Consider the following 26,861-nt stretch of genomic DNA (forward strand, 5'->3'; position numbering starts at 1 on the left):
AGTAAGACTCTTTGCAGTCTAGATGGGAGACAGCAACCTGTGGTTAAGACATTAAGAATGCATCACAAGGGAAGTTGGGCAATGGAATAAGGCTTGAGGAAGAGCTCCCCCCTCACAAAATAATGTATCAGGCTCCATTGTTGAAGGTGATGGAGTTTGCAAGGCCGATTGTAAGGGAATTGACAAATGGGACAGTCCTGGGGGGGGGATCCTCCTGCTCATATGGAGGCTAATGTGAAAGATAACACAAAGATTATCCATTGTTCCTCAAAGTTAAAACAGTATTGATACCACCAATATCACCATTGGTCTTGCATACGTCTCATGATATACAGGACAGCTCGCTAAAGGGGATCTCTCCGCAGCTACGCTCACCCAAAAGGAAACCAGTATTTTAGTGGACTCCCAGCTACCGCCACAGCAACAGCCACTGCCATAGCGACAGTCACAGCTACAGTTTCAGCAAGGGTCCTACCCTCAAAGTGGAGGAGAAGATGGGGAGACAGCATCACAGGAAGAACTATTAGCAGAGGTAGGGAAACCTCCATCAGAGACAATAGGACAGCAGAAAGGAGAGGCGAACTTGATGCAATGCGACATAAAGATCATGTTAAATCTTATCCTGGATGAGATAGGAGAATTGAAGATTGCACAAGTCAGTGAGATAGCGTCTCTCCATCATCGTTTAACAAAAATTGAGGCTGCAGTTGGTGACCTCTCCATCAGATTGCAAGAGGCAGAGGGCCGAATTTCCCAGCCCGAGGATCAGATGAACTTGATGCAGCAGAAAGTCAACTCCGCTAGAAAAGAAAAAGCTTCACTGGAGAGCAAGCTCGAGAAGCTGGAGAACCACTCAAGGCGGTCTAACCTATGCATAGTTGGTATTCCTGAAGGATGTGTAGTGGGCCAAACAATCCAATGGGTCGAGACAATGGGTCGAGACATTTATTAAAAAAATGTTATCCCAGAATTTTCCGGGGACCTCACTATTACAAGAGCCCACAGAGTACCATCTCAGCTGTTTCCAAGGACATAGATCAACATTGTATAGTAAAATGGTTCTGGGCGTTGGGGGGAGGGACTGATCACATAGGGTGCAATTCCATGGCACCCAAAGGGGAGAACCACCCGAGTGGAGAAGAGAGGGGTATGGTGGGCAATTCCGCATCCCCTGAAGGAGGCGGACTTGGGCACTGAGGGTGGAGAAAGGGGGTGTGGGCACTGAGGGAGGGTGGTGGAGTTAAAAAAGAAAATGAGCAGAGTTATAGATGGCAATACACTGGAAGGAAATGTATGATTGATAGCGCCTTAGATTTAAGTAACAGTTGTAGGGATGGGTCATAAAGTCTGCATAATTAAAAAATAATGTAAATGGTATTTCCAACAAAAAAAATATGGTGGATTAATAAGATGGTTGGCTTCATTCCCACCACAAATTTTGTTTCTTCAGGAAACTCATCTCAAGACGAATACACCAAAACTCTATATTCCTAAGGTTTTTTTTAAGGCTTATTTTGCATCAGCCTAGATGACAATAAGGGGGGTTGCCATCTACTTTGGACGTTGGATAGATTGGGAAATTGTTCAAATTCAGAGAGATTTGCATGGTAGATGGATAAGGTTACAGTCAAGGTAAACAGCAATATATTGAGTATCATGAATTACTATGCACCAGTTGTAGATGACCCGAACAGCTATTAGGAAGATCAATAATATAGCTAGAGGGCTGTGGGCCAATAATTTTAGGTGGCAATTACAATTTTGTTCAAGACCTGGCAATGGAGACATCAAATAAAGCCAAGAAACAACTGAAGCCAAGGACCAAAAGAGTGATAGACATAATAAAACAAGATTATCAATGAATTGATCCATCTTGCAAGGGTCATAGGGAAACTATGCAATATACTTGCTATTCCCGCCAATACCAGTCTGCCTTCGGCATTGATTTTTTTTTAATAACCGTTCTTTGAACTGTCTGAATGCAGAGATATGGGCTAAACCTTTTTCAGACCAGGCGCTAGTCGAAATTGATCTAGAGGTAGGAAGGAGGGAAAGATCCAGGTGGCAGATGTATAGACTTCTTTTAACCAATCCACAATGGATGAATAGCATGCGAGAATGGATCAAAGAGTTTTCCCAGGTTAGCAAGGGTACTGCAATGCTCTTCTCTGTCTGGGGGGCCTTTAAGGCCTCAGTACGTGGGCAAATGATCGCCTATATGTCAGAGAAAACAAGAATTCATACGTTTTGAATAGCAGAACTCCAGCAAGCAGTCAATATAGCCTTGTTAAGAAAAAACAGCTCTTTGGGAGGAGGACATTTAGCTAAGGAACAATTATGGAAAGCAAAACAGGAGTTAAGGGAGTTTTTTTAATATTGAAGAAATAAATAAATCACAATCATACCAGCAGAGAGTTTACAAGGATAGCCAAATGATAGGAACATTATCAGCAATAACAACTAAAGTAAAACAAGAAGCAGCAGCAATCAATGAATTAGTGGTACCTGGGACACAGATCTTAGTATCGATAAAGACACAATTGCTCAAATATTTTTAGATCATTATAACAAACTATATGCAACTGATTATCAGTTATCGAAGCGAGAAATTCAGCAATACTTCCTCGATATAAAACTCCCTCAGATCCTTAGTGGGCAGAAAGAAGCATTGATTGCAGATATTTCTGCAGCTGAAATTCTTCAGGCCTTAGCTTCAATGCCAGGAGTTAAGGTCTGCGGAAATGATGGTCTTCCGACTGAATTTTATAAGGCATTCTCGGAAAAGCTAGTACCATTCTTGCATGAGCTTTTAATCATGTTAAGCCGGGAGGCGAGGTTCCATCAGCTTTTAAGGAATCCTCCATAGTTAGCTTTGTAAAGAAGGGGACGTTAGTTCATACAGGCCAATTAGTCTGCTAAATGCAGATTATAAAATCCTGATGATAATTTGGGCAAATCGATTTACTCCAATGGCCCAGCATGTGATTCACACTGAGCAAACAGGTTTTGTAGCAGGTCTATGTCTTCCAGCACCGGCTTTTTAGTTCAATCGCTCAACTTTTTCAATGTTAATCTAACACCAGCTCTGATAATGATGGTCGATGCAGAGAAGGCATTCCATTTGGTAAACTGGGGTGCTCTTTTTTATGGTCTTGAAAGCTTTACGTTCCCCCCAGATCATCTCCATGCTTCAGACTATATATCAAGGGGCTCAGGCGCAGGTTAGAATAAACTCTAATCTGGCAGGTACAATAGATATAAGACTGTGAACTCGACAGGGGTGCCCCCTAGCCCCTTTATTATTCACTTTTTTTTATTTGAACCCATGTCTGTTAGGATTCGTGACAATACAGTGATAAAAACTCCAATAGCGGGAATGTCAAAACTAAAACTATTTGCAAATGACGTTATATTGTACCTTAAACCTGAAAAACTAAATATCAGAACAATCTTCAGAGATTTTTCAGAGTTTGTGTCAATCGGTGGATATAAAATTAATCACAAAAAAACTGAAGTCCTGGTCCTAAATGCTTTTAGCAATTTTCTTCCAGACAGTTTAAAACAACAAGCTCTCTCTCTTGTTCTGATACGATATCTGGGGATATTAGTTTCAAATCAATAGGCGGATATCTACAGATTAAATCATGAAGCCATGCTAAAAATATATATATATATATATTGGATGAATGGATACTGCTTCCCCTCGCATTGCACTTATAAAGATGTCGATTTTACCATTGCCAATCTTTCTTTTTGCTAATATTCCAATTATAATCAATACGATATTTTTTAAAGAGTTGGAAAAAAAAAACACCAGTTCATTTTGGAATCAAAAAACGCCAAGGGTAAAATTATCTATACTTCAAATTGACACTAGTTGGGGTGGGCTTGTACTTCCTCGTATTCGTACTTACTATGAGGCAGCATTTTTGGATATAATTGTTAGCTTAATCGACAGGAAGGGATCCTTGGATATGTTTTTTGGGATAGGATGGTTCAGGAAGCCTGGTCACAGATTCCTTTTTTTATCAAAACAGCACAACTTGGCAAAAAACAAGATATAAGACGCTCCAGGCACTTAGTAATAGACTTCAGATATTTTATTCTCTAAAGGCTCATTTTGCAGGGTATGAATATTTGAGGCTCACAGAATGCAGAAGTTTGGGCCTTCAAATCCAGAATAGCCATTTAAGATTTTGGGAAACAAATGGATTTAAAGAACTGGGCCACTTTTTAATTAGAGGGAGATGTATTAATTGGCAGGAGATTCAAGCTACATGCGGAAATCGGAGCAAGCTTTTCTTTTTCGGCTATCTACAGGTTAGACAATATTAAATAAATATGCACTTCCAGACAATACAGGTACCTCTCCAGTTTTATTTGCTTTGGTTAGAACTAACTTAAGTGGTATAGGGAATTGGTATCGATTACTATGAAATCAAGGGGAGCCCCTTTTGGTTACCAATTTTTCGAAGAGATAAAACAGGAAACACAATGTAATTTTGCAGATGAGGAGTGGCAAGCCATTTCACAATATGGTAGTACGGTATTGAGAGAATTTGAAAAGAATGGCATTTTTATCTCACTGAATGGCTTACTACACTCCCAAAACACTCCATAAAATGTATCCCGAGGTGGAGAACAAATGTTTCCGGCGTCAGCTGGTGGAAGAGGGATGCTTGTCGCACGTCTGTTTTACATGCTCAATGGTAAGACAGTTCTGGGAGAAAATTTTTGTTGAGCTTTGCCATGGCCTGCAGAGAAGGGTGGAATCTGAGGCTGAGTTAGCACTCTTTGGTTTATTAAAACAGAGATAAACCCAGCCAATAACTACAGGGGAAAAAACTTTTTAGCAATTTCTTCCTTGGTGGCACGCTCTCTGATCCTCCAGAATCTGAAGCCAACTAAAGTACCAACATTTCTAGAATGGTATATAAAAATGAGTCGAGAAAGAAAGTTTGAAGAGGTTTATGCGAAAAGGGTTGGAGCTAATAAAAGATACATCTCAGTATGGAAGCATATGGACAAGATAGACAAAAATCTCCAAGTGTGAATACACCTAACTGGCTTTTTAGTAATTTATTCAAGCACACGTGCACTCTGAAAATTATCGGATAGAAGATAAGTCAATGTATTAGATCAATGTATTAATAATGCATTAGAGAGGAAGTATGGAACATTTTGAGATTTTGCACACTGCACTTGCAATTTATTATTTAAGAAAAGTCTTGATAATGTAATAATGTTTGCTAAAAGAATACTTTTTTTAATTGCTTTGATTGTAGAATTAGGAAATTTGTTGTGTGCATCAGTATCCTTTTTACTATGCTAAAAAAAAAAAGTTAAAAAAAATAGATTAAAAAAAAAAAGTTATATGCTTATCAGGGGGATGAATGTATTGGGTTAATATGTATCCTCTAGGGTGTGTGTTTCCTTTCACTACAACCCCTCAACCGATTCCTGCTGCAGTGCTATGTCCGATGCCTGCTTGCCCTATGTGTACCATCTTCTTTACGTGAGTGGTTGAGCAAAGACTTTAATATGTCGTGTCCATAAAGAGACATTGAGCTAAGAATAGGGAAAGATATTAGGCTTTGTAACTCCAGTTGATATTTCTTAAAACAGATTGAAAATATTAAATAATTAATTTCAGTGCTGCTTTTCATGAAACTGTAAATAATAGATGTCTCATAGTAGTTGTATTTTCACTCAAGCACGGTTTCTCTGTTGCATAGAAAGACATAACATGTATAAACACAGTGGGGCTTATTTACAAGCCCTTTGCGCCGCCGATACTTCCCTTTTCCCATATTAAAGTGACGCACCAGTGGCGCAAGAGGCTTGTAAATAAGCCTGTGTGTGTATTAAAAAACATTTTTCAGCTGAGTTACTATTACTGCTACTGTTTCAGTAGTAAAGCATGATACTTTGAAATTAAGAAATGTTTATGAAAAGATATTTTTGCTCCATTTTGTGAATTACTTGAAAATAGTTTTGAAGTGAGGAATGCACAAAAAAGAGAAATTATTTTTGGGTAAATACACACAATTACACGCGTTCTATCTTTGATAAGGACCGAATGACATTGATTCCTTACTTGATCAGGACATTCTCTTCATATAGCAGTAAGTAGTTTCTTTCCTATAGGTTTAGCCGGGCTAAACCCCTTCCAAAAAGAGAAGACTTTTTGTCATGACGTTCTTCCTTCTGGATGCTGCCTTATGAAGATCTGCCTAAACATTCCAATCCATAAGCAGCTTAACATGCAGAGAAAAACATGAGAATACACGAAAAAAGCACAAGGAGTCACTTAACAGACTGCAAATGACATTTTCCGTGAATATTTACCTTGAGTAGTTTGTTCCCAGGGAATGATGCACTGCTCTGAGGTGCTAACAGGGTTTTGGACTTCACAGCAAGCTTCCAGTTTGCTATCATTTGCCGTCAAGCTGACTTTAAGGATGGGTTCCACACTTGTTTTCACTTGTCCTTTTCTCCACTCAACGCTCACATTGTTTCCATCCTTTTCAGTGCAATTCAAAATGATGTCGCAGGGTCCATTGACCGTGATGTTTACTTGTGCCGCAACACGATCTAAGATAGAGGAGGACATTATGCAACGTGAGTTTCCAAGGCATATGTTAACCGTGTGTTTTCTCCAGCAAAGATCCATGTTCCAGCTTCAACAGAAGAACAGGTTTAATGTAGAAGCCAGTTACACCATCAAAATCCAGACAGAATTCAACCCTTCAGCAACTACCAGGAAGGGGCACAGTTTATGACATACACTCTAAAAATGGTACGTTAGAGTCTGACCCTATATGAAATGATTGCCCCATACACCATAAGAACCCGAACATTAAAATCGTATTTAGTTTTCTATTTTATTTATTTAGCACACACGCTCCTTTGTTGTGATTTGACACAAATATATTGTCTGTGAAGGTTTTGCCTGAAATGATCAGGCGATTTTGCAAAAAGCAATTGAGTGAGTGAAGTCCTCTAACACTTACGTGGGGTGGTTGAAGAACTCTACGGAAAAGGTCAAGGCATATGGTGATGACAACGGCGATATATAGTTCACCGTTTGATAAGAGAGATTTGGTTTTCTATCATTTTAGTCACAAACCTTAACATATTAAATGATGACTATGTTTATTCAAATTCAGAACTTAGAAAAAAACAATATCAAGTTTAGGCTAAGAAATAAACACAGTCAAAGATTCAAATATCAGTCAGGGCACTTATGGTGACTGTATTGATGCTAGGTTTATGACTTATTTTTACATGTTTTGCAAACTCCATTTCAGGGATCAGATCATGTGCTGAATTAAATATCCAGAGAACTGACCAGGTTTGCCCCATGCGCCTCCCTCAACTGGAAGCAACAAGCACGGACAGGGACCGGATGCTCAATTACAGAAAAAAATGTAGTGTACTGAGTCCGGGTTTGTGCATTGACAGCTTATGTCTGCGCTGATTACAGCACATCAATTAAAGATGGAGCCTTGGTTTAAAACTGCGTCTCTTTCTTTTGCTGGAAAGATGCTCAGACTCATTTTTAAAAGAGGGAAGGAATCTCCCTGCAAGCCAATTCAGTGGGTGACTACGCTCTGTTGTATGGCGTTTTAGATTCTGTTTTTAAAAAAAATATATTTTTATTAACCATTTCCAAGGTAATTTTTCCGCATATTCCTGTATATGTTACAGCACACAACAGTTTCACAAGTGGTTGTATACATTACAATATTGTTCTGCTGCATTGTGACATAAATGATCCACCAAACATGTATGTGATATGTACTACCCATTCCAATACAGCAAAATAAAGAAAAAGCGTCTATAAGATATTATGATGGCCTTCCATTCACAATCCTAGATTTAGCCTACTATTTTTCCACCTTGTGATAGGTTGCCATATTCTGTTACCTAGTAACTTAGCTCTCCTACCTTTCCTCTCATAGATTGCTTTTTCTAGATTATACATAGAAAGAAGGCTTGCAATCCAAACTTGAAACGGGGGGGAGCCTTGTCCAACCAATTTCTTGCTATACATATGCGATAAACTGCAAGTGAGACAAAAATAAACTCTACTGGCAGAACATCTGCCACATCAGCCTCATCCCCCACCCCCAACATAATTAATTCATCTGTGAGTTTAATCTTGATCCTAAGTGATTTATCAAAAAACTCTTCAATAGCCATTTTCAAGGTAAACAATTGTGGACACTGCGAAAACATGTGCACAATATCTGCTTCAGTTGAATCGCATCAAGGGCATGTTATTCCCGTTGAACCGCCCCACTGGGCGATTCTGGCCGGGGTGTGATATAGTGAGAACACTGTCTTAAAATGTTGTGATTGCAGGGTAGCAGAGCATAACACCGTTCTGCCCAGAACCAAAGATACCTGAAAGGTTTCTAGCCCTGACCCCAGTTTTTCTGACCATTTTTGTGAGTATTTCGCCCTTTCATCAGTTTTACTGTCTTTCAGTTCCGCATATAACTGTCTTATTGTACACTTATTAGCTGTTTTTATATATTCCATGACTTTACATTGTCCCAGTCCTGCCGGACCGCCTTGTTTTTGCATTAAGAAGCTTCTGGTTTGGAGATATTTGTAAAAACTACTATGTTCTAACCCGAATTTTGTTTGTAACGCCTCAAACTGTAACATATTCCCCTGGCTGTCCAGCAAATTCCCTATTTTCACTATACCCTTGTTATGCCAGTCCCTCATGGTAGTGTCCCTGAAAATGTCCCTCGGTAATGAGCAATTTGTATACAGTCGTGTGTAATTGTTATACCTTCCTAAACCAAATTTTTTTGTCATTCCTTTCCAAACCCTATAGGCCGCCTTTAAGGTCTTAAACCGTGTGTGTTTAAAATAAGTGAAGTCGGTTGTGTTTAAAAACCCGTTCTCTGCCCCCTCTCCCAGTAGTGTAGTATATACATTAGTGAACCCTGTCTCGGTTTCTGTTGTGTGTTCTCTGCCTCCCCCGCCTAGTAGCCCCTGGCAATACTGCATTACGGCAGCCCAATAATAGAGCCTAAAGTCCGGTGCCCCCCAGCCGCCTTTTTCTCTAGATACTGTTAGGTGTCTATAGGCTCTCCTTGTCTTCCCTTTGACCCAGATAAATTTGTTCAAGATCGCTTCCAACTTATTGAACCACATGTTGTCAAAAAATAATGGGATAGACCTAAACAGATACAGAACTTTTGGGAATGTTACCATTTTTATTACATTGATCCGACCCATCAAGGTCAGATGCAAATTATTAATTCTCTCCGTATTTGCTTTTATTTTTGCCAACAGTGGACTCATATTAATTTCGACTAGCCTATCTAAGTCGGCTGTAATCTTAACACCTAGATACGTAACTTCGGGAGCTACTCTTATGTCCTGAAAGTTCACCCACTTATTTTGTATAATTTGTGTTTTTCCTTTATTCAGTGAGTAGCCTGACACGGCCCCAAAAGCTACAGCCTCCTGTTCGATTTCTAGGATAGCCGATCCTGGTTCTGGGGTAACCACCGCCACGTCATCTGCGTAAGCAAGTGTTTTATATTCATAAGAATGCAACTTTATCGGGAGAATGTTAAGGTTCCGTTCCAGTCTACGCAGAAGGGGGTCAAGATATAAAGCAAATACCAGTGGCGAGGCCGGGCAGCCCTGTCGTGTGCCGCGTCTTATACGTATTCCCGCAGTATACCCCCTGTTTATCCTCACCTTAGCCGTAGGTTCTAAATACAGTGCCTGTATAGCCTTTATATAGCCTGCTCCTATCCCAAACCACTCCAAGGCCTTCCACAGATATCCCCAGGAGACCCTGTCAAAGGCCTTCTCTGCATCCAAGAAGATGGCCGAGGCAGGGTCTCCTGTGGCACCTGCAGCATCCAGTATAGTAACCATCTGCCTTGTGTGTTGTGTAGTCCCCTTTCCGGGTATGAATCCGTGTTGTGTTGTGCATACCAGCCCCTCAATTACCCTACTTAATCTTTGTGAGAGCGCCTTGGAGTAGATTTTGGCGTCGGCATTCATGAGTGTTATTGGCCTATATGAACCGGGATCTAAATGTGATTTGTTTTTTTTCAAAATTACAATGATATTTGCTCCGGCCCATGATTGTGGTACATTTTTCCCCCTCTGTGCTTGACTTAGGATTTCCAGCATATCAATCCCCAGGGTGTCCCAAAAGGTTTTATAGAATTACGCCGGAATTTGGTCGGGCCCGCTGCCTTCCCTGAGGGGAGTTTAGTTACTGCATTATGGACTTCTCCCAATGTCAATGGTAGCTCCAGAGCCTCCTTATTCTCCTCACTCAATTCCTCGTGAGAAGTTCCTGTTAAGTAGTCCTCTATCTCAGTTTCAACATTCCCCAGATCTGGTCATATAAATCAGAATAGAACTCCCTAAACACCTCTCTCACATCTTCTACCTTAGTCACAATTTTCCCCCCTTTATCCTTAATTTCTTTAATTTCTCCCGCTGCCAGATTTTGTCTAATTCGGACTGCTAGCATATGACCTACCCTCTCATTAAATTCATAGCATTTTTCTTTTTTCATTAAATAATTACTTGCCGCTTTATTTGCCAATTTTTCGCTGGCCTCTGCTCTTTTCAGCTCTATCTCTAATAGAATCTCCTCAAGAGATTCTTGATTGATGACAGCTTGAATAGGCTGTTGTTCTAATTCCATTAAATCATGTAACCTCTTGGTTAATTTGAGTTTTTCATTTTTACTCCTGTGGAGGGTATAGGCCAGTGTTTCCCCTCTTATCCCTGCCTTAAAGGTATCCCAGACCACTCCTGCAGATGCCGTACCTCTATTTATTTCCCAAAATTGTCTGATCCATACCTTCATTCTATTTACATAATCTTCTTCCCTAAGTAACCCTCTTTCAAATGTCCAGTTATATTTTTTATAGATAGGACTGAGGTTCTGAGGGATAGTTATTACTAGAGGGTTATGGTCTGAGAAGAGCCGAGGGAGCCTTTCTATTTTTAAGTCTGGTGCTAGGGAGCTAGTGACCAAAAAGTAATCCAGTCTAGCGATAACCTTGTGGGGAGCAGAATAAAAGGTACTGCCTGTTCCAATGGGATTGTATGCTGACCAAACATCAACCAAAGCATTGTTAGACATTAAGTTAGCAATAGCCCTTCGTGTTCTCTTTTTGCGGTCGCCCTGCATCCCCCCACCCAACAAACCCAACCCTGATAATCCATTAATGTTAAAGTCCCCGCAAAAAATTACCGGTTCTGTCCACAATGCCAACTCGACATCTAAAAAGTCAAATAATTCGGGTTTGTCTTCATTAGAGCCATATACAGATACAATTGTATATCGTCCTCCAGCTGTTTCCCCTTCTACCATAGCCCATCTCCCTCCCTCATCTTCCTTCTTTTTCTTTACCTGCATAATTCCTTTTTTTGCAAAAATAGCCACTCCTTTTGTTTTTGAATCTTGCTGTGTACATGCTAAGACTTCGTAACCAAGCTGATCCATAAGATATTTATCCTTTCCCCTCACATGCGTCTCCTGAAGGCATATAACATCCAATTTCAGTAATCTACACATAGCCGCAACTTTCTGTCTTTTCCCACCATCGTTTAAACCGCAAATATTAATAGTAGCAAACCTTAACGCCATCTAATCTTAAAAGTTGAGCTATCAGACATCATCCTTTTAAAATTTACTACCACTTGTTTACTCCTACACATCTTCTTACCTTGTGCTGTACATGACCTTAATTCTTCTCCGCCCCCGCCCCCCCCCCCTCCCCCATCCCCCAGTCAACCCCCCCCCTTACTTACCTCCCCCTGCTAGAGGCAAATAGGTCAATCTTGACCTATGTGTGACTGCTCACTGCTGTAGTGTCGCCTCCTTCTCCTACCCAACCTACCCAAATATTACCATATTCAATACTTTCCTCAGTACTGTAGTATGGATCTTATGCTGGTTCAGTATCCCTGCTCTTCTTGCTCTTTTGATTCTCCGTAATTTCTGCAAGATACTCGCCTGCCTTTATTTCTGAGTAGAACATTCTGATACGACCCCCTGTAATAACTTTCAGCTTTGCTGGAAACATCAGGTATGCTTCGGAGCCCTGGCGCTGAAATGGAGTAATTAACTGCCTGAGTTTCCATCTCCTTTCTACGGTCGTATGGCAGAAATCCGGCCTAGCAAAGAATGTAAACCCTTCAACTGTCTTCTTTTTATCTGGTCTGGCAGTTTCCATAACTTCCTGCCTGGCCAAGAAGTTACCAAAAAAAACTAGCATTGCCCTTGTTAAGACATCTTGACCGGCGCCTCTTATTTTCTTCTGCGTCAGTGGGAATCTGTGTGCTCTCTGAACTTCTAATTCCCATTGCCACTGAGCCTCTGGGTATGCGCCTTTCAACAGTTTAATCACAAACCCCCTTGGGTCCTTCCCTTCCACTCCTTCCTCCAAACCGAGAAGTCTCAAATTGTTCCGCCGCTGGCGATTCTCGAAATCCTCCATCTTCCACTGTAAATCTTCGATCACCTTCCCTTGCTCCATTCTAGAAGACTGCCAGTCTGTGACTTCATCCTCCAATCTACCAGTTCTCTCTTCCACCTGCACCACTCTTTCTTCCACCTCTTCATATTTTTTATTCATTTTCCTAATACTCGCTTGTATTTTTTTAGTGTCTTGTCTGGCTCTCCTGCTTTCTAATCTAGCCTCTGTGTGCATTTGCTTTAACATAGCAAACATTCCATCTAGAGTTGCTTGAGGCGATGATTCGGTGGTATCTTGAGAGGCATTGTCTGGGTGGTTATCAGGTGATTCGCCTAGGCCATGTTCCGGATATATTTTAGAAGTGCTGCCATAATCCCAAAGCAGTTTCCTGTTCGTGCTTGATGCTGATCTATCTATGTCTCTGTCTCGTCTTATCATGGTTCTCCTTTTCTTCCTCTGTGTTTCTTTGCGTCTGGGTTCGGTAGAGTGGGACCCCTCTGATTCTGACCCTAACGAAAGATCTGTAGTAGTAGTACCCTCCTCCTCTGAGCCCAGTAAGGAGGAATCAGACCCTTCAGTCACAGAGTAAAATTTTTCCACTTCAGGGGAGCGTACTCTCCTTCCTTTGTCCCCTTTAGGCCCCCTTGATGTACGGCTTTCAACACTTCTCATGCTCCCCCAGTTAGATTGGATTAGTGTATTACTGTCCCCAGGGGTGGGAGCGAGGTTTACCTGCAACAAAGCCTCTAGCATTTGGGCATTATTGAAGTTTACCGGGTCTTCTGTCTCCTCCAGCTGTCCGCTGTTCAGCCTGCCGGTACCGCTCTCCAAAGCTGTGGCTGCATCTGTGTCTTTGCCTGCCTTCTCGGTGTTCTCCCCTCCCAGCGCGGCTCCGGCGTGAGGCATGCATGATTGGAGCTCCTGTTGCTTAGCAACCGCCGTGCTAGCGTCCTCGCGGTCGGTGAAGGCTGTATCCGCGTTTGTCTCCGTGTTTGTGTCTGCAGTGGTTTCGGAAATCAAAATCACCGGCTGAACTTTGCCCGCAAAAGCCTCCGTGACGGTAGATTGTCTTAGATCTTTGCAGGGTACAGGTACAGTGATCGCGTGCTTCAACGTTCCGCTGTCTGACTGTGGGCGCCTCTGCCTCTGCTGTTGCTGTCCTTTCATTCCAGGGGTTCCCGCTTGCGTCAATGCCTTAGTTTCCACTTTTTCTTTCTCTTTGGTAACTTTGTCTGGCTTCTCTCCTTTCTTGAACTGACTCTTTTGGGCGGCAGTATTCGCCGCAGCGGCTCGTTTATTCATTGTTGTATTTGTTGTTTTCGGTATCGCTCCAGTGCGCTGTGCCATCTCTATAATTGTGCTGATACCTTGAATGTACACTTTCCTCCAGCGCTCTCCAAAATAGAAAAGTAAAGCTGCCAGGGCCTTCTGTATCACCCCAGTGTTTCCTGCATTACTGGTCGTGGTTGTTCCTTGGAGAATCAGCATATCCTTATCCAGCTCCCAGCTGCATGTTCCATAGGTCAGGAGAAGGAGTAGGTGCGACTGCACTCTACATCAGCATAGCGGCCATCTTGCCCCCTCTGGCGTTTTAGATTCTGACTGAATTTTCCCGATTCATGCCCTTATACAGGTACAATTCACGTTGCCCCTATATAGGCATAGAAATCAAGCCCTTATTTAGGCATAGCCCATGCTACCCAAATACAGGCATGGCTACTTCCATCAGGAAATTTAAACAACAAAAGAGTGTAAATTAAATTACTTCAGAAGAGCGAGCATGAGAAAGATCCGTAAATCTCATTTAGATTTGTATAGAAGGCCCTCACTCACCAACCTGGTTGGTGACATGCTTCATCATTGGGCCCCATCGGGAGAGACCGAATGCCTCCCGGTGTGCTTCGATGCCAGGTTACTGCGGAGCTGGTTTTTTGTGAGGATGTGTAGATGTCATAGATTTAAAAATGTCCAGATTGTGTCTCACACTACATTTTTTTTAATTAAGTGGCAAATCCGGCATATTAAAAACAATGTGTTGGGAAATTACCAAATAAATTGTTCGGCTATTTCCTCTATGGTGGGGTCAACATGTTTCTGCCATTAGTGTATAATTTACTAGGAATTCGTCAGGACCAGGGGAAGTGTACCTCGGCGGTATGAGCACACTAAGGCCCACCCTGACCAGAGGACGTGAGAGTATAAAAAGGGTGTAAAAAAGGTGCAAACAAACCAACAAGGTTATAGGGTTATTTTACCTCTAAATCAGAGGAACCTGTTGAACTTGTATTGTGAGTGATCCACACCCCATGGGTCTCGGGAGGGGGGTGGCAGCAAAATAGGCACACCGCCCGCAACGCCAGGCACCCGCTCGATACCTGAGTAGAACCCTCGGGGTCCGGTAAGGTATCTATCACATCTACACATCCTCACAAAAAACCAGCTCTGCAGTAACCTGGCGTCGAAGCACACCGGGGAGCCATTCGTTCTTTCCCGGTGGGGCCCAATGATGAAGCATTTCACCAACCAGGTTGGTGAGTGAGGGCCTTCTATACAAATCTAAAAGAGATTTACGTATCTTTAACATGCTCGCTCTTCTGAAGTAATTTAAGTTACACTCTTTTGTTGTTTACATTTACTAATTAGGGGGACTAAGAGTGTACTCAATTTTCCCTCTCTCTCTCATTGATAAACAATAATTCCATCGGGAAACAAACATTACTATGCAGTCAAAACACTGCAGTGCCATAACAACGCAGATTTTACAATGCAAGTCGTTACCACGACTTGAACTGAAGGGTGCTCTAGACGAAGGAATAGTGTGATTTACTATTCCATCACCTTCCCTACTGTACGTAGGCTGGAGTTGGAATAGTAAATCATACTATTCATAAGTCCAGCACCCTACAGCGCAAGTCGTGGTAACGACTTGCATTGTAAAAGCTGCTTTGTGATGTACTGCGTTGTGATGTACTGCGTGGTAACGTCATACATCCCTTCCATCCGTTCACCAAACGTCACAACGATTTCTTGGAAAACCATACTCTTAAGCAGAAGGGACTTCCCAAAAGCCTGGATATTGATTTCTCCAAGAACTCATTTATTATGCATGAACATCTATTCCTTAGGGGTTCATTCATGAAGTTCGTATGCCCGACTTTACGTCAAAGATGGCATTCCTAAACCCCTTCAAGGTATAAATATACCTTAACTTGCCATAGCAAAGCACTGTGTGGTTCGGTGCAGTTCGACTACCTACTTGCCCGACACAGCTCGCTACAGCAAGTGCCGAAGGAAGCCGATTCTCCAGTTGACCCACTGACCAGGAAGCTGCCCTCCTCTGCTGAGAAATCCAGCTCCAGTGTTTCTGACTCCCCTTGCAGGGTATTGGGAAATCGACTCCCGAGACAGAGATACCAGACCTCCTTCACTCTAAGGAATGGAGCTGATTAGAACCTAAAGAAACCTTTGGCAAATTCTTGGCAAAACTAAACCTATGCTAAAGACCATACTTACTTCTTCCCTCGTACTAGACTTAGGTTAGGTACATTGGGGTAGGCGTATTTTTGAAGCACCAGTTGAGTATTTTAGCATATGTTATTTATGTATGTATTTTTATATGGCTTAGAAACCATACAATGCTATTACAGTATTATTTCATAATACTGTTTACGCTGTACGCATTATACTTTGCATTCTGCCTAACGATTGTAGCAGTTCACCTCTCTTGCATGAGAAAGAAGACTGTTCAATAAACCTTTTTATAAAAACTTCCGTCTCTCTATTTCTGTGCACCCTCTGTAGAAACGAAGCATGCACGATTGACTGAGTAGAATATGTATCTATTGTTTCCACGACTCTGAAGATATTTGTTCCAGTCCTAGGGAAACAAAGTTGTCATGTTTATGCTGTTGTCAGAAACTAATCCCTTCTTGTGCATTCGAGAAAGTTTCTAATGACCTCTGAGCTAGCTGGCACTCACTATTAAGTTTAGTATATTCAATAGAGACCTACTGACCTAAGTCCTACGTCATATCTATAGGATATATTATTCCAATGCGCAGAGCCTATTGAGAATTTAGGAACTACACTACTTGGAGCCAAACGTTTGGTAAGGCACCAATTTAGCGCTAGATACTAAAGTAACTTAGTCATGCTTTACTCAGAAACCCCTTCTCTGTAATTCTCTAATAGATGTCTGGAGTGGGTAAAGGGATAATATCCGCCACAGCTGAGTAGGACGAAAAATCCTATGTATTCGTTTTTTGGTTTGGTTAACGTTGAAGGATACAGTGTTCCAAAATATTGTGCACCTCATCTTTGTTTCCTTGAAACTTGCTCTGCAAACTTTCAGTCAACAAATTCCGGATAGCGACAACAGCTCTGAGAACGGTGGAGCTGCAGCTGATCCAGCAGCATTTAACATAACAGGTTTCCAAGAAACTGACGATGATGCTATAAGCATACCTCTACATTTAAGGAAATCCATCACTATAAAACTTATAAAACATGGCCTATCAGCAAGAGGTGGTATAGACGTGGAGGAGCTCTGGTCAGCCTCTTGTGTAGTACTTTGGGACCTAGTTAAACCTGCGTGGCTCCGCAGGAACCATCTTTTTACAATACATAGGGCATACTATTCCCCACAGAGGTTGACAAAGTTTTCTCTAACGGGCCCGGTCTTATGCCCAAGGTGCGGGTTCGCCGCAGCATCTGACATCCATATGTTTTACGAATGTCCAATCATATCTACATTCTGGGACTCTATTGGTAACAAATTATCCCTGTCCTTGGGCGAACATATCTCCATAGACCTTGTTCTTGTCATCTTCGGCCTGAGAAGTAAAGCCCGTAATGCTGCTTCTAATTTGCTATTTTATTCCATCCTGGCGGCACGTAGGGAGATATGTAGGCACTGGAAAGATGCTCAACCGCCCACCATGCAAGAATGGCGGTCATCGCTTCTTCAGATTTCCAAACTCGACCTGGACAGGGGAGGGAATCCTAGTAGGAGAGCTTTTTGGTCCATGCTAGGGTAGTAGTGATGAGCCTGTTTTTTTTTTGTTTTTTTTCCAGGTCCTATGATTAATGCGGGCATTGCCTACCCTTGTATCCATGACAAATCGCCATGGCGCCATAGGGGCCTCGGTATCTCGGGCACTATCTACCAACTAACAGCCCCAAGCAAGATCTCGCATGGCCGGTGTGAATGTGCTGCTGGGAACTGGTCTCCCCCCCTCTCTAATAAATTTCCTGCCAGCTATACGCTGAGACAGCACACAAACACTACCTAATCTTTTGCTCTGTGGCAGTTCTTAGTTGGGATAGATTGGAGCCATGCACGCAAATGAGGATAAAAAAAAAAAAAAAAAGAGGTGGTAGGGCAGTTTTTGTGATAGAGGCACATGAATATCACCAGAGAGAGGTATTCTATTCATGGATAGTCTTACCTGAAGCAGATCCAAGAACACATGTGTTTCACTTCTACAAAGAAGATGAACCACCAACAGAATACAATCCTTTCAAGGATATTGAAATTCCACTAACATACCAAGAGCATGCACTCTGGTTTAAAGACGCCCTAAAACATATAAATCGCATTACCAGGCTCGGTCCACTAGGTAGACCAGGAGCAACATGGCTGGGCTTAGCCAGCTATACACCACATCCTGAAATTAATGAAATGACAGATGTGGCACTAGTAGCTCAACTCAAAGAGCTAATCAAAATCTATAGACAATTGGTTCAATTTGTCATCGGACTCTTATAGTCCAACCGGCAAAAATGATTCCACAACATCCCCCTCACCAGGGGAACATAAATAAAATTACACCACATACTCTACATTCGGTCGCTGGTTAATTACCCGCAAAACGGGAACAAATTCCATTCTGAATAGCTAAAAAAATTACTCAAATCAAAGCAATATTTCCTAATACTACCCCTCATGAGAAACACAGAATTCTAACAATCTGTTTACCAATGGGGATCGCACCACATCTGGAGGACTGCGACACTTGGGGTACAGTCTTTGCTGCAATCTACACTAAAACACATGGCGTTCCGTCTATGGCGGTAATACCAGACGTCCTGAAACAGAATAAAAATGAATGAGGGGCAGAGCCCGCTTTAAATTTAGGTATGAAACTACTGAAAGATTTCAAACAGGTCTCAACAATGATATTAGCTCATTTTAAAGGAGAAGCAGCATCCATGGCGATACGCCAAAAGTTAAGGGAATTTGATGTAACTGAGCAACTTCAAGAACTAGCCAGAAAAATTGAAAAATCCTATGAAGAATTAGGCAGAGACAGCTTTGGAGGGAAACTAGTAAAACCTCAACTGCCTGAAAGTCCTGAAAAGGTCTTTACTAAAATCACTCCTACTCCTTCTAAAAAGAAGTGGGATGTTGCGGGATATAAGAACTCACTGGGACTCTAGGTGAAGGTAAGGATGGTTTTATTGGTTTAAATAAACGCCGCCGGCGAACCACACTATGATAGTAGGGTAAAGGCGGTTCAGAGTCTCTCCTTGTTGGAGATGTCTTCTCCTTCCAGTACTCCGGTCCGGCTCTTCTCCTGTCCCGGGTATTTCTGGGGGATGTAGTCTCCCTCGTCTCCGTTGTGGCCGCTGGTATCAAACAAAACCAAAAAAAGAAAAGGTGGACTTTCTTCAGTCAGGTGCTCTCTTTTATACAGTTGCAAGGGGAAAGGAGTGAGGTTCCACACATGTGCACTGTTGTTTAGCACAAAAAGGATGTGAGAAACGTTGTGCTGATGGTTCGGGGAACAGGGAAGTGCAGGGAATGGTCGAGTGAGGTTCAGGGTGGTTTAAAACCGTTTTACGAGCCCAGCCTACGATACGGGAACGTACCTGGATGAGCCACGCTTTCCTTGAAGCGTGGCTTGGTGATGCGCCTTGTCGTTGGCCTCCTGGCTCCTCGGGTAGATGACTCGCCTCCGCTTTCGGGTCTCCACCTCTCGACTCCCTCCTAACGCCGTCCTCTCCTCCTCCGCCTTCGCTCGGTTCCTTGTTTTCTCCGTCTCCACTCCTCATGCCTTTACTTCCTCCGGGTGATGAACACCCCGGCGTAGTGTAGAACCCCGTATTTACTTCCGTGACTACGTCATCTCTGGGGGTGTGTCTTGGCTCAAACTCCGCCCAATTAAAGAAGCAGTGTTCCTCGTCACTTCCCAGTTCAGGTAAAGGAATGTCCGCTGTTTGTCTCCAGTTCTCCGTTTGCTGCATGAATAAAGGAGACCAGGTGTTGTTGCTACGTCTAGGGGATGCATCGTGATATAAGGGCTCATCCTGCACCCCCCTGTCACACACCACCACCCCTGGATCTTCCCGATCGGGGAGAAGAAAACGTGAAAGGTAGTCGGCACTCCCATTGTCCGTGCCCTTCCGATGGTGGATTTGGAATGAGAAGGGTTGGAGGGTCAAGAACCACCATAGAACCCTAGGATTGTAGGAGATGTTGCGGCTCATCCATGTTAGGGGAGCATGGTCCGTATATAGGGTGAATGGGTGACCCTCCAGACAATATCGTAGCTTATCTACAGCCCACTTGATGGCAAGGCACTCTTTTTCTATCGTGGGGTATTTCACCTCCCGGGGGAATAGTTTCCTGCTTATATGGGTGTTCGATTCCGTCTTTTGAAACCTGGGACAACACCGCCCCCACCCCGTAGTCAGAAGCGTCAGTGTGGAGGATGAATGGTCGTGTGAAATCAGGTGAGGACAGTACAGGGCTGGTGGTGATGATACGTTTGAGGGCATTAAACGCCCTCCACATCTCCGGATTTGGTTCTTGAAAGCCTAGGGGTTTATAATCCTTTTTGAGTGTGTCTGTGAGGGGGGGTTGCTATTTCCGAGAAGGAGGGTATAAACCTACAGTAGTAACCGATTAATCCCAGGAACGCCCTCATCTCTTTCTTATTCCTAGGAAAGGGAGTATCAGAAATGGCTCTTATCTTCTCTATTTGTGGTTCGATCATTCCGTGTCTTAACACGTATCCTAGGTATTTAACCTTTTGGTATCCTATCCGTGATAGTTTTTGAGTTGACATGTAGACCGGCTTCACGTAGTTGTTACAGAATTGTTTGTAGATGTTGTAGATGGTCTTCCCAGGACGGACTGAAGATTATAATATCATCGAGGTAGGCTGAGCTGAAGGCTTGATGGTCTTTCAGGATCTCGTTCATCAACCGCTGGAACGTCGCAGGCGCTCCATGTAACCCGAAGGGCAGAACGTTAAATTCATACAGACCATCCGGGGTTGCTAAGGCGGTTTTTTTCCTGTCTTCCTCCCTTAAGGGCACCTGCCAATACCCTTTGGTCAGGTCGAGTGTGCTGATATATTTAGCATCTCCCAATTTCTCGATTAATTTATCGATACGTTGTATCGGATAGGCATCGAAGGAGGACACGGAATTCAGGGCGCGGAAATCCATGCAGAATCTTGTGCTGCCATCAGGTTTGGGTACCATTACTATTGGCGAAGACCACTCACTCCTGGATGGTCGGATTACGTCTAGCTTTACCATTTCCTGTACCTCCTTATGGATGGCTGATCTTTTGGCAGCGGGAATGCGATATGGTCGTTGTTTGATAATCGTTCCTGTGGGTGTCTCTATTCGGTGTTCTATGCGGGTGGTCTTGCCGGGTAGATCCGAAAATAAGGAGGAAAAAGGTCGGAGGGTCTTCTGTAAACCCTCTCGGTCTATGAGTTGCAACTCTTCGTTGATGACAAGATCATCTAAAGTGGACGTGTGGCTGGAGCCCGTGGGTATGGCGAGGTGATGTATCTTAGGTGGTGGCCCAATCCACGTTTTTTAACACATTGATGTGAAAAATCTGAGTCTTTCTAGGAGTCAACTGTAGTTTATATGTTGTCTTGCCGATGGTGTCAATCACCTGGAAGGGCCCTTGCCATTCGGTTTGAAACTTCTTGGTATTGGAGGGCAATAGTACGAGGGCCCTGTCGTTCACCTCAAGACGTCTCCATTTCTTTCCTTTGTCAAAGCACAGTTTTTGCTTTTCCTGGCTTGTCTCGAGGTTGGAGTAGGCGAGGTCTCGTATCTTCTCCAGGTTGTTTTTCAGAGTCTGGCTATACTCTAGCAGGGTCTTGGTTTCTCCTTGTTGTTCCGATTCCCAGACTTCTTTGGTCATCTCGAGCAGGCTTCTAGGTTGGCGTCCATATAACATTTCAAAAGAGGAACACCCCAAGCTGCTTTGTTTTTGTCCTCGGATCACGTGGAGGGCTAAGGGGAGAAGGCGGTCCCACTTTTTCCCATTCACCGTCAGCATTTTCTTAAGAGTCGCTTTGAGTGTTCCATTATACCTCTCCACCAGTCCGTCTGTCTGGGGATGGTACACTGATGTTCGGATCTGGTGAAGGTCAAGGAGCTGACAGACTTCCCGCATTAGTCTGGACATGAAGGGGGTGCCTTGGTCTGTTAAGACTTCTTTTGGAAACCCCACTCATGAAAACAATTCTAGGAACTTCTCCGCTATGACTTTGGTTGTTGGGGCTCAGAGGGGAAAGGCCTCTAGGAACCTCGTGGCGTAGTCCACTATGACTAACGCGTACTGGTTCCCCCGACTGCTTTTCGGCAGGGGTCCGATCAGGTCCATGGCCACCCTTTCAAACGGCACCCTATAATCGGTAGGGGTTGCAGTGGGACGGCGGATGGTCCATGGGTGTTCTTTCTTTGGCAGACGTCACAAGCCTGGCAGTGGATTTTGATATCCTTATATACCCCTGGCCAATAAAAAATAGCCAAGGACGTTCTGGGTAGTTTTTTCACTTCCGGTATGTCCTGCTAAGAGATGAGTGTGGGAATAGAACATTATTTGTTCTCTAAAGGAGGAAGGCACCAGAATCTGGAGTGGATCGTTGGGGTTTCCTTGCCTGTACAGTAGGTCGTCTTTAATCAGAAACCTCGGGTATTTGGGATTGGGGTTATCTTGGTTACAGTGTGCATGCTCCCATGCATTGAACAAGGTTGCGTCATTGGACTGTGCAAAATTAAAGCCACGGTCTGTGGTCCACGGGTCGGAGAGATCATAGCAGGGGTAGGAGAGATGACGGTAAGGGTTGGTTGCCGTAAAGTCTGTGTAAAGAGGTCCAGGAAATGGGGATTGTCCGTCCCTATAATAACCTCCTCCGGGAGTGTCTCTAGGACACCTACTTTAACCACTAGTGTTCTTCCCTCTGTTAGTACCAACGGAATATACGCCACCGGATAACCCTTAACGTCTCCATGGACACATTTGATATGTACTACCGTGTCCGGTACTACCTGATGGGACTGTACAAAAACCCCTTGCACTACCGACTGCTTGCATACTGAGTCCAGAAGGGCCCTTATTTTCACCCCATTCACCCATACACTTACATGGTAGGCTCCGCCTAACTCCGCTGTGTACATGATTGATTTCGGTAGGTATCCTACTTCCATGGGTTCTTCTGCGTTTCTTCTCTGGGGACATAGTCGGGCTATATGTCCCCAGGAACCACACTCAAAGCATTGTGGACCTTTGAAGCTTGGGATCTCGGGCTTCACAGGACGAGGCCCAGAGGAGTCAGTGGGTTGGCGAGGTCGCCTTTCTAACCGGGGTGGTATTTTGGGATGTTTGTCTTGCTCCCCCGGATTGAACTGTGGCTGAGCTCGGGCAAAGGTGGACGCCATCTCCATGGCCTGGACAGTGGTTAGATTCGAGTGTTGTCGCAACCACTTCTATGTTCCATATGGCCGGGCTTCTAGATATTGTTCTAGGTATATCTTATCCATAATGTCTTCTTTGGTGCTTGTGTTAGGGGTTAACCACTTATCCGCTGCCATCTTCAGGCGGAAAAAGAGAGTCTTTGGGTTCTCTCCGTGGGTACCTCTCTCCTTCCTAAAGCGTACCCTGTATGCTTCGGTGTCTAGGTCAAGGTGGTCCAAAATTATGGTTTTGATATGGTTATAGGGGGCCTGACCAGAAGCATTAGCCACCTGGTAAGCCGCTTGGGCCTCACTGGTTAGAAGTGGCGCCAAAAAGAAAGGTCATTTGTCCATAGGCCAACCACATGCTAGAGCAACCCTCTCAAAATTGGTCAGAAATGCGTCAGGATCTTCCCCTGGTATGTACTTTTGAAGGGAGATCCCGGATGGAGTCGGGTGTGGAGGCCGGGTTTCTCTTGTGACAGGGCTACCGGGATCCGCAATCAGTTTCTGTAAGCACTCTATTTGGGCGGAAATAGTGTTCCTGAACGTTTCCTGGTCAGCTTGGGAAGAGGTTAATTGCTGCTCTACTGCCCAACGAGTTGTTCCTGTCCTTTAACCAGGTGTTGTAAGAGTTCTTCCATCTTTGGGTCACAGATGGTTATTCCGCTGCCCGCATTCTCCACCACTTGTTGCGGGATATAAGAACTCACTGGGACTCTAGGTGAAGGTAAGGATGGTTTTATTGGTTTCAATAAACGCCGCCGGCGAACCACACTACAATAGTAGGGTAAAGGGGGTTCAGAGTCTCTCCGTGTTGGAGATGTCTTCTCCTTCCAGTACTCCGGTCCGGCTCTTCTCCTGTCCCGGGTGTTTCTGGGTGATGTAGTCTCCCTCGTCTCCGTCGTGGCCGCCGGTATCAAACAAAACCAAAAAAAGAAAAGGTAGACTTTCTTCAGTCAGGTGCTCCCTTTTATACAGTGGCAAGGGGAAAGGAGTGAGGTTCCACACACATGCACTGTTGTTTAGCCCAAAAAGGAGGTGAGAAACGTTGTGCCGATGGTGCGGAGAACATGGAAGTGCAGGGAATGGTCGAGTGAGGTTCAGGGTGGTTTAAAACCCGTTTTACCCGCCCAGGTTACGATACGGGAACATACCTGGGTGAGCCACGCTTCCCTTGAAGCGTGGCTGGGCGATGCGCCTTGTCGTTGGCCTCCTGGCTCCTCGGGTAGATGACTTGCCTCCGCTTTCGGGTCTCCGCCTCTCGACTCCCTCCTAACGCCGTCCTCTCCTCCTCCGCCTTCGCTCGGTTCCTTGTTTTCTCCGTCTCCACTCCTCACGCCTTTACTTCCTCCGGGTGATGAACACCCCGGCATAGTGTAGAACCCCGTATTTACTTCCGTGACTACGTCATCTCTGGGGGTGTGTCTTGGCTCAAACTCCGCCCAATTAAAGAAGCAGTGTTTCTCGTCGCTTCCCAGTTCAGGTAAAGGAATGCCCGCTGTTTGTCTCTAGTTCTCTGTTTGCTGCATGAATAAAGGAGACAAGGTGTTTTTGCTACGTCTAGGGGATGCATCGTGATATAAGGGCTCATCCTGCACCCCCTGTCACATGGGAAAACACTAAACAACTTTCTAAAGAGAAGTGTTCTCATTCCAGAGGTAAGTCTCCTCAAAAGGAGCCCTCTGCTTAGGCATAGGGATAATTTGAGAAAACCTGATAGATATCAAGATACTGATACACATTCCTCTCGTGTCTTTCAGACTTCGTCACAGAAATCCGAAAAAGAGGACGGTCAGAACACAACAAAGAACGTGTGAAGTCCAAAGACGATCAGCATGTTCAGAAAAACAAGAAACCTCAATTTACCAAAAAGAAGCTAGCAGGTCTAAAGATCAGACATGCCGAGGTTCTTGAGGACACAACTCAAGAACGGGGAATGGGCTCAGACAATGTTGGACAGCGCAGCAGAAGTCACCATAGCTCGCAAGAACTTGAAGGATCATCTGGAGACAGTGGACTTGAATTACTTCATCCAAGTTGAAACTGCAGATACCAGGGTTAGTTGTCCACATAAGTCATATGAAGTGACACTCCGGATGGAGGGAGACATACCAAGAAAAGTGAGAGCGCTATTTTGGGAACGACTCTCTCAGGTTTATGACATTCTTCTTGCTGAACAAGACTGGCCACCAGAATTTGTCAGGGAGTGCCCACATGGCGAAGACATCATTATGCCAGCCTTCTCCAACAACTTTCCAATTCATTTAAAATATACCTATGCCAGGAAATGGGCAGTAGCCCAGGCTCCTGCATTATACAAAAATCATGTAGGATGGGATAAGGATTCACCTCACCATAAAGTCCAGTTAAAAAATCAACCAACTGCACAAAGGCAGTATCCAGTTAAGCAAGAAGCTAAAAAACAGGTCAGGGAGATATTAGATCAACTTGAATACCAAGGGGTGATTAAAACATGCACCTCGTCCATGAACAATCCTTTGTTTCCTGTCTCCAAACCAGACAATATATATTGTCTAGTTTTGGATTACAGACATCTAAACTCTTGTTGCAAAACATTTGCAGTCCAAAATGCACACAGAGCAGCATTAATGAATAACAAAGTGTGTAAAAAGTACAAAACCACGCTAGATATTTTTAACAGTTTCTTCTGTCAAAACATTGCACCAGAAAGTAGGCATTCTGAATTATGGGGACACAGCGTCACTTCTGTGGTCTCCCTCAGGGATTCAAGAATAGTCCTGGGTTATTCTCAGCGAGGGTAACAGAGTTACTACAAACATATGATGACGAAGCTTTGTCATATGTCGATAACATCTATCTAATAGACGATGACTTGGATAGGCACTTGAACAGGGAGAACACCATTATATTGGGCTTTGCCCCTGAAGGTTACAAATTCAATTTTAAGAAATCAAGAATTGCCCATCTCAACGTCCTTTTTCTAGGATATGAACTTTCAAGTGAAGGCAAGAGTCGGGCAGCCAACTTTCTAGAGAAATGTGCGCTGCTCCAATCTCCAAAAACAGGGAAAAACATACCGACGATTCTAGGTTTCCTGAACTTCGAAAGAACACACATTCTAAATTACACAGAAAGGGTTAAACCTCTCTACGAATTAATCAAACCTGATTTTAAAACAGATAATTGAACACAAAAACACCCTGAAATTTTGCATTCATTGCAAAAAGACATGTTAGCGACAAAACATTTGCAAGCAAGCGTAAACGTGCGCAACTTAGTGATCCGAATCATTCCAGGATGATGCGGATTCACGCACTTAACTTTTTACAAAGGTGAAAAAGTACCAATAGGTTACAAATCACATTTGTACACACAAGCAGAAACAAAATTCACTTCTACAGAAAAAATTCTGACAGCGGTTCAGACTGCTGTAGCAAAAGAAAGAGCCCTCGCACAGGGTAAGCACATTATGGTTGTTACACCTGCACCTGCCTTAGAAGCAGTGACGAAAGCGAGCATTCCAAATGCTAAAGCATTACATCCGAGATGGATACAATGGGTTAATTCTCTTGCTGCAACAGTTGTTGAATACGTTTTTGATCCTTATTTGAAAACACAAGAATTTCTACAATATGAACAAGAATGTCCTCTACCTACTGAAATTCTGCCTCAAGAGCAGTATGA

General features: G+C 43.5%; 1 protein-coding gene across 1 annotated transcript in view; it reads right to left on the minus strand.

Moving 5' to 3' along the window:
• Positions 1–26,861, minus strand: part of LOC144797634 (SLAM family member 5-like) — a 560,316-nt gene that overhangs the window by 142,159 nt on the left and 391,296 nt on the right. The window contains exon 3 of the mRNA XM_078668328.1: positions 6,349–6,594. Coding sequence (XP_078524454.1) covers positions 6,349–6,594 — 246 coding nt within the window. The remainder of the gene's footprint in view (positions 1–6,348; positions 6,595–26,861) is intronic.

The sequence above is a fragment of the Lissotriton helveticus genome, chromosome 12 (assembly GCF_964261635.1).
Source record: "Lissotriton helveticus chromosome 12, aLisHel1.1, whole genome shotgun sequence".
Lineage (NCBI taxonomy): Eukaryota > Metazoa > Chordata > Amphibia > Caudata > Salamandridae > Lissotriton > Lissotriton helveticus.